The sequence below is a fragment of the Gekko japonicus genome, unplaced genomic scaffold (assembly GCF_001447785.1).
Source record: "Gekko japonicus isolate JY-2015 unplaced genomic scaffold, Gekko_japonicus_V1.1 scaffold1466, whole genome shotgun sequence".
Taxonomy (NCBI): Eukaryota; Metazoa; Chordata; class Lepidosauria; order Squamata; family Gekkonidae; genus Gekko; species Gekko japonicus.
In genome coordinates, this window is record NW_015170929.1 from 247,368 (window position 1) to 256,259 (window position 8,892).

At 47.0% G+C, this 8,892-nt stretch overlaps 1 protein-coding gene across 1 annotated transcript; it reads left to right on the top strand.

Moving 5' to 3' along the window:
- The first annotated feature begins 626 nt into the window (after positions 1–626).
- On the top strand, positions 627–7,766 carry POLD4 (polymerase (DNA-directed), delta 4, accessory subunit). The gene is made up of 4 exons (XM_015418827.1): positions 627–1,053; positions 3,518–3,625; positions 3,748–3,859; positions 5,256–7,766. The coding sequence occupies exons 1-4, from the start codon at positions 954–956 to the stop codon at positions 5,278–5,280; spliced, it is 345 nt and encodes a 114-aa protein (XP_015274313.1). The 5' UTR covers positions 627–953; the 3' UTR covers positions 5,281–7,766.
- Positions 7,767–8,892: the final 1,126 nt, after the last annotated feature.

Here is an 8,892-nt window from a genome sequence, read left to right on the forward strand (position 1 = left end):
AATGTGGTCTAGAGAGAGGTCCTTCGGTAGAGGGTGGGTGGGAAGTGCATATGTCTCACTTCATTTCTTACACTACAATCTTCTCCATTAGAATTCCTACAACAAATGTCACATTTCAAATTTCACATCAGTATTATAACTGGATTTACGGAACTTAAATACCGTAGCGAAGCACGGGTATCAGGCTAGTTCTTTAATAAAAACAACAACAAAAACACTAGAGTTAAAGCTACACAGAATGTGTAGTTCTGCCACAAGACAGGACATCCATAACAGATACGATCATACCATAGAGCATGCAAAAATGGCCACCTCGCAATGTGGGCGCTGCAGGTAGTGTGGGCTATGGAGATTAGTGGTTAAACTAGATCTACCTACACCACCCGTCTGCCTCTCTACTGGTGCACTACTGCCCAGGTCTGCTGACAACCACCATGCCCTCTCCCAGGACAAAGATGCCCACTGGGTTAAGGTTGTCAGCTCTGGGGTGGGACTTGAGAGTTGTTCCAAAATTATAACTGATCCCCAGACTACAGAGATCCTTTCCCTCAGAGGAAATGGCAGCTTTGGAAGGCAGACTTTACGGCATCCCATTCCATCCCCAAAAGCCTTGTGACCCTGCCCGCGCCAGCCCTGAGCGGCAGGAGAAGAGGCAGGCAGGGCCCTGATGACCAAGGGGGCAGGGTCCCTGGTCTCACACACACACACACACACAGGCCCCCCTTAGTCGACCGGGGCTCCCTCCCTCCGGTGCTGGGGGCCAGGAGGAGGCAGATGGGAGGGGACCTCTAGGCACATCTGTGTCCAGCCAGCTTTATTATTTTCAGACAGGAGGCAACTCTGGTTGTCGTGTTGGGATTCAGCGGGACAGAACCCAAAGCCACCAGCTTAGATTAGCGTTGTTTCCCCCCAGCCTTCCCATTGGGAGCAACCGGCTTGAGGCTCACGGAGCCATGGGCAGAAAGCGTCTCATCACAGACTCTTTCCAAGTGGTGAGGAAGAAGAAGAAGAAGAAAGACAGTAAGGAAGCAAAGGCTCCGAGCCCTCCCTGTGGTGAGTATTGGCAGGGCAGGGTGGGAAGTGGCCCTGCTGAGCACTCTCTGATGGCCGGCTGCTGGCAGGGGCCTGCTTATGCCAGTCTGGTGCAGTGGCAAAGTGCAGGCAGACTCTACTCTGGGAGAGCCGGGTTCGATTCCCCACTCCTCCACTTGCACCTGGCTGGATGACCTCGGGCAAGCCCTAGTTCTGACAAGAGCTGTTCTTGAAAAAGAGCAGTTTCTCTCAAGAGCTCCCTCAGCCCCGCTGACCTCCCAGGGTGTCTGTCTGTTGTGGGGAGGGGAAGGGAAAGGAGTTTGTCAGCCGCTCTGAGACTCCTTTGGGTAGTGAAGGGCCATGGGGTATAAATCCACTCTCTTCTTCTTCTTCTTCTTATAAATCTATGATCAGTAGTCAGTTTCAAAAGGCCGAGCTGTTAAAGTACAGAATAGGCCAATTGCCATAGGAGTGGCACCCCTTTTGAGAAATTCAGGTCCCTTGGACTGGCTGCTGATGGGATAGCCTTATGTATATGACCTGCAAGAGTTCTGTGGCTGTCTGCTGCTGCTGTTAGGCCTATTTTCAGGTCTGCACTTTGTGCAGGAGGACCCCAGAGTGAGAGATTACCTGTAATTGACAAGGGAGGTATAAGGTGTTTGTTTCTGGCAAGGGTTAACTGTTACAGTAGCAGTATTCCACCTGTGTAGTTATTCCTTTTGATAGTGGTTACATAGCTGTGCTCCTTTCCGGAAGACAGCTACCATCCCTTCCTACACCCCCCAGTTCTGTTCAGCCCACTGTCCCAGCTGCCTGGTGCTCTGGAGGGAATGGCAGAGCAGCAAGATACGGAACATGTGTCTTGTGCAGTAGTAATGTGGCAGGTGGGGACTGCTGTTCTAGGTGTGGTGGGACAATACCACATACTAACGTCTTGTCAGCTAGCTGCCATTTTTTCTGTGCACCTGTCCTTTCCTGACTGTGGTGCTACGGTGCATGCTTGCTCGCTGGCTTTGCTAGCTTGCTGTAAACAGCGATAGGGAGGCTCTCCTGAGACCGTGTGAACTGGCGCTGCCAGACTGGGTTATCTTGACTAACCTTGAGGAGGAGGGAGGGCTTGCGTTCCACCGTTGGTGTGAATCTTTCTGCTCTCATGAGGCACGGAGACTCTCCCGTTCATTATGTAACCTCCTGCCAGGAGAATCCCCCCCCCCCCGCGCGCTTGGATTTCATTTGCTTAGCCAATTGCAGCATCACGCTACATGAAGGGATGCATCCACCCCATTGTCATTCCTAACAATATCCCTGTAGACCATGGCAACGGACCTGTAATCTAATAAAGCATAACGTTTCCCTGGAATCATGTGTGGAGAGTTACTTGCTGTTGATCCTGACACGTCTTAGGGAATTCGAGCCACAATGGTGACTGAGCACCAAATCACCCCCTCCCTTCCTCATTTTATAAAATGCAAATATTGGTGACTTGCCTGATAGTATAGTTGTGAAAGTGAATAAAGTCTTGCATTATGTAAAGTAATATAGCAATAAATAATGTAAAGTGATATAGCAATAACATTTCAGGAGGCAGGGGAACCCTGGTCTCTCTTCTGCATTGATCATGGAGAGGAGTGTCAAAGTTTCTCTTTCTAAGGTTCTCTTCTATTTTCATTGCCTTAGCCTAGTTATGACCTACAGTAAGTAAAGGTAAAGGTTCCCTTGCTCGAAAGCCAGTCGAATCCGACTCTAGGGTTACATAAGAACATAAGAGATGCCAATGTTGGATCAGGCCAAAGGCCCATCCAGTCCAACACTCTGTATCACACAGTGGCCAGAAATACCAGTGCCATCAGGAGGTCCACCAGTGGGGCCAGGACATTAGAAGCCATCCCACTGTTGACGCCCCCAAGCACCAAGATGACAGAGCATCACTTGCCCCAGAGTCCCTATCTATACCTTGTGGCTAATAGCCACTGATGGACCTCTGCTCCATATGCTTATCTAATTCCCTTTTGAAGCCGTCCATGCTTGTAGCCGCCACCACTTCCAGCTCCTGCCAACCTAGCAGTTCGAAAGCAAGAAATTGCAAGTAGATAAATAGGTACCACTTCAGTGGGAAGGTAACAGCGTTCCGTGCGCCTTGGTGTTTAGTCATCCCGGCCACATGACCACGGAAACGTCTTCGGACAGCGCTGGCTCTTCGGAGATGAGCACCGCAATCCTAGAGTCGGATTCGACTGGCTTTCGAGCAAGGGAACCTTTACCTTTACCTTTTACAGTATTTACACAGCAAACAACAGGAGGAGTATTTGGTCAGTATATGGGATCAAAGGGGTGGGAACGCTACCAAAACTCCATGACCACGATTGAGTTGCAGAGAGCAGGTCAGAAGAGCACTAGTGGGACTGGATAAGGGATGCTGTGGACTTCTTTTCCAGGAGTGAAGCGAGACGACAGAGGCCCTTCTTATCCGTTTCTTTTTCATCAGATGCAGAGACAGTCCAGGCAGAAGCCCTCCTTCAAGATGCTGTGCAGCCAGACCAAGTAGAGGTGCTGAAGCAGTTTGATCTCAGCTGGGAATTTGGGCCCTGCACTGGTAAGAGCTCCCAGACGAGATGAATGAAAGTCTCCAGGAACCTGTAGCTGATGGCCTTGCAGGAAGACTGCGTGGGGGAGGCCCTCCTTCTGACAGGCCACCCTGCTTTCTTCCGCTGGCAGGAATCACCCGCTTGCAGCGCTGGGAGCGAGCAGAGTTGCTGGGGCTCAGTCCACCCACCACAGTGCGAGAGCTGCTGCTGAAGTACAAGCGGAATCCCACCATCATGCACAGGTGCTTCCCACTCCCTCAGCCCCCGGGGTGGGTACACTGGGTTCAGTGCAGAGATCTCCCTGGAAGAGCAGGCTGGGTTATCGATGCAGGCCCTTGCCAATGGCAAGTAGGTGGCACGACTTCTTGGCTAAGGGCTGGACAGTTTCTTTCTTACCATGCATCAATGAGCAGGACACCCCAGGGGGGTTAGGTTATTTATTTATTTATTTTTATTATTAAATTTATACCCCGCCCTCCCCCGTAGGGCTCAGGGCGGCTTACATGGCAAAGTGGACTGGAGGAAATGCAGCAAGGACATGAGAAAGGAGGGAAGAAGACTCCATAATTAATTCTCGCAGAGGAGGGGGGTCCTTCGTGAAGGGACACAGACAGTCTTCTTGTCCCCCTTTCTTTCATGGAGCTTGTGCCAGGGTCTGCACTGTAAAGTCACATTCAATTTCATCATGGTAGAAAGTCCCAGTGGCTATGATTGTACGATTATTATTATTTAGATATTTATAAACTGCATTTCTTCTCAACAAGGACCCAAAGTAGCTTACAGCATCCCCCCTTCTCCATTGTATCCACCCTGTGAGGTAGGTTAGGCTGAAAGAAAGTGACTGGCCCTAGGCTGAAAGTGACTGGCCCGAGGTCAGTGAGCTCTTATGGCAGAGTGCGGACTCAAACCAAGCAATCCTATTCCAGCACTCTGACCCTCACACCACACTGGGTGTATGCACCATGACACCTAAAAAGCTCATGCAAGCCAGGTCGTCGTGCACGTCGAAGGACTGCCGCACTCCAGCTGTATCACTTCCTCATTCCACTCTAATACTTTAGAATGGAACTGAACCCTGAAGTTTCCTTTCTTAGACCTGTATTATAATCAAACTGCATGCCTTATTGTCCTTATCTTCCTTTAGAAAGCCCGAAATAGCTCACAGGGATGATTCTAGTGGTCTTCCTTACAGGCACTGGTGAGACGTATGACTTTTTAGTTTCATCACTGCTATAGACCACAGGAGTGGAGCCAACATCAGGAATGTCAGTGGCTACGAAGTCTCATAGAACATTAGATGGGAATAAGTAACTTTTATTCTTTTCTTTTTTCCTAGCCTCCCCTCCCTTTTTGCTCCTCTCTTGTGTTAATGTTTTCCTTGCCTCCTCCTTCCTGCTGGCCAAGAGCTCACTGGCCTTGAAAGTCGAGAGCCGTGGGACAAGACGCCTCCAGACAGATCATGTGCTTAAGTGGACCATAAAATTGTGTCTGCTGCGGTGCCGCCATTGTGGCGCTGGAGGGAGCCTAGTCCAGTCCAGCTGTTTGGCAGTAGAGAACTGTCTGGAATAGAGAGGGCAACTAAGATGCCAAATCTGGATTCCTCACAGAATAATCATGTTTTGAATGCCTCTCTTGCAGCTTGTGGCATGAATATTCACTCTGAGAAAAACAACTGGTGATACCTCAAGCCGAGAAGGAGCCCCTGCTGCTCTGATGTGGTTGCCAATTGGGTAATCCCTTCATTCCTATAACACAAGTTGTCCTTGGTAGAAGGAAAGACCCTGGGAAGATGCTGAGGAGTTCACAAAGGACTAGCCCAGCTGGCACCTGGAGAGAGGGTTCCAATTCCAAGCTGCCAGCAGCCAGCCCGGACCTTTGCTTGGAAATGTCTGTTGTCACTTGTATACAAGAATAAAAGCTTGCTAAGAGAGAGACAAAGCATGAGGTAGTCTGTGCCAAGTAAAGGTAGTGATTGATTTGTGCCAACTTGCTGGAGTTAAAAAATTAAAAAAGAGCAGCATGAGTAGGTCTTGAAACCAGGCTTGGAGTGATCCTGTGTATTCCAAAGAATGCTTCAGTGCAGAAGTAGGAAAAGGACTGGCAAGCTCAAGGGACACTAGGCTGAGTTTTGTCATATATGTTATCAGTCGGTGATTAAGAAAGATAACCATGCTTTTCTCTAGTAAACTGGGAGTCTAGTTAGTAACAGCTACTCACCCGTTCCCCAGCTTTGGGATGATTACTTTAGGACATGTTCCATAAACTTTTAATGTGATCTGGGATTTATCTGAAGTAATACTACATTCTGAAAATGCTGCTCCCCTCCTCCCTTTAAGAAAAACCAAGACTAGGCCTGAGATTCATTAGAGCAAGTTTAAATTCCCATCATGTCATATTACTTCCAGGGTACTACCAAACTCGGTCTCATTTTATTGCAAAGGCCAATGTTGGATAGGTTACTGTATGTTGCAGGTGGCCCTGGGAGATCTGACCTGAAATCTGGATCTTGGTCCGTTGCAGGGCCTCCAGGCTCCAAGGGGTTGGACAGCCAAACAGCCACCTTGCAAGATACCTGGGGGCTGCTCCAATAGCCCCCCCCCCGAGCAAAAATAAATAAAAATCCAGCCACAGTGTCTTTTCATACCTCGTCTGCCAAAATCTCTCAAGCTGTACCTGAGACCCCTAAACCCCAGTCCCCACTTCCTCACTAAGCCCTTTTCTTCATGAGAAACGGCTTACTTTCCAAAATTACGAAATACCAAAATAGCTTTCTCCCTGCCCCCATCTTTGCAATCTACACAACCGTATTATTCCAAGTCTCGTTTTCTCACTTCCTCAGAGGTCCTGAGGAATGCCTTTAGCATCCCCATGGTGACCCCAGAAACCAAGATTTGGCACTGTGTTCTGATAAGGCATGGGGAAAAGACACCTTCCAAAATTTATGTAGCTTTCCAATTTCCCCCCACCCCCAATGATATACCTAACAATCTTAGCTAGTACGTACAGACTCTGATATGTGACAGTGAACAGGAAATCTTCCAGTTATCTAGCACATATACCAGTTCTTCCTCTGTAGCACGGACATACCCCCTTCATCAGTTTGCATTCTACACAAAACTGCTTGCATTACTGGGAGTGTAGAACACGGCCATTCCCTGTGCTAATGTGACACTGTGCCTATAAATGGGTAGCAGACAGATGCCAACGATCATGTTTTCTGCTAGCATGCATTGTCTGCTGCGTAACTAATCTAGCCAAGAAGTTAGTAATTCATAGACCTTCCTCTGGTCCCCTCTATATATGTATGTATGTGAAACACTTAACACCATGAAGAATGAACAAGATTAGGGCACTAGGGCTGTTCCTAGAAAAGTGAGAGTTGTATAGATTTGAATATTTATGGATTACCTAGTGAATCAAAATCGGAAATACTGCTATACTATGCTCTATTGTTGAGTGACAAAGCCTACTGAAGATTAGGAACTGTTTCCTAAAGCAAAATCTGTACTAATCAGGTATTCAGAAGTCCCACATATGCACAGTTATCTGCTTGTCTCAAAATCCCATTCTTCTTTGAATATACAGCTGCCAGCTACATATGCATTACCTCCTTTCCCGTTTAAAATGGCACAGATTAAATGCTCCTTATGCTTATTATGGGGCAAGTGCCCATAATACAAGGCAGAATCATACATTGCTTCACATCAAGGAAACACAGTTGCTCATGCATCTAATAAAGGCACAGAAACGTTACCATATCTGAATTCCATTTCTGGTCAGTAGCAACATTTTCTCAAGTGCGAACCTAAGAATTGTTAATCCCTTAAAATATACTTTGGGGCACAGCCTGGTTTAACTCTACATTGAAATGTGTTCTGACATAGCTAAGAATTTGCAGTTGATGAGACATAAGAAGTCAAGATGCCATTATTGGCATCATACAGGGTACAACTTTACCATGTAATTTGTACCTCTTAAAAGCATGGAAAGTGCTGGCTTGCTAAATCTTAAAGCAATTGCTGGCATAACTGAAAATGTAACTGGCAACAATTAAAGCATAATAATGTCAAAGTCTGGGAACCAAAGGCTGTAAGTGTCATTATTCTGTATAATCAGTACAAAATTTGTATTTGTTTAAAACCCACAAGAGCAGCAATACAAAATAAAAATCTCTGTATACATTTTTTTTTTAAAAAGGGACGTTAATGGCAGTGTATATAAATCAGAGGAACTACTAGAGATCAAATTTCCAACATTCGCTGGATTATGGAGAAAGCAAGAGAGTACCAGAAAAAGATCTACTTCTGCTTCATTGACTATGCTAAAGCCTTTGACTGTGTGGATCACAACAAACTATGGCAGGTCCTTAAAGAGATGGGAGTACCAGACCACCTCACATGTCTCTTGAGAAACCTGTATAAGGGGCAAGAAGCGACAGTTAGAACCGGATATGGAACAACTGATTGGTTTCGCATAGGAAAAGGAGTACAACAAGGATGTATATTGTCGCCTTGCTTATTTAATATATATGCAGAGTACATCATGCGAAATGCTGGCCTAGATGAATCACAAGCAGGAATTAAGATTGCGGGGGAAAAGATCAACAACCTCAGATATGCAGACGATACCACTCTGATGGCAGAAAGTGAAGAGGACCTCAAGAGCCTCTTGCTCAGGGTAAAAGAGGAGAGCGCAAAAGTGGGCTTGAAGCTCAACATCAAAAAAACTAAGATCATGGCATCCGGCCCCATGACTCCTTGGCAAATAGAAGGGGAAGTCGTGGAAGTAGTGACAGACTTCACGTTCCTGGGATCCCAGATCACCGCAGACTGTGACAGCAGTCATGAAATTAAAAGACGCCTGCTCCTTGGGAGGAAAGCGATGGCGAACCTAAACAGCATGATAAAAAGTAGAGACATCACCCTGCCAACAAAAGTCCGCATGGTCAAAGCAATGGTATTCTCAGTAGTCATGTATGGCTGCGAGAGTTGGACTATAAGGAAGGCCGAGCGCAGAAGAATAGATTCTTTTGAACTATGGTGCTGGAGAAGACTCTTGAGAGTCCCTTGGACTGCAAGAAGAACAAATCAGTCAATCCTCAAAGAAATCAACCCTGACTGTTCCCTGGAAGGCCAGATAATGAAACTGAAGCTCAAATACTTTGGCCACCAAATGAGAAGGGAGCACTCACTGGAGAAGACCCTGATGCTGGGAAAGATTGAAGGTCAAAGAAGACGGGGACGGCAAAGGATGAGATGGTTAGACAGTGTCATCG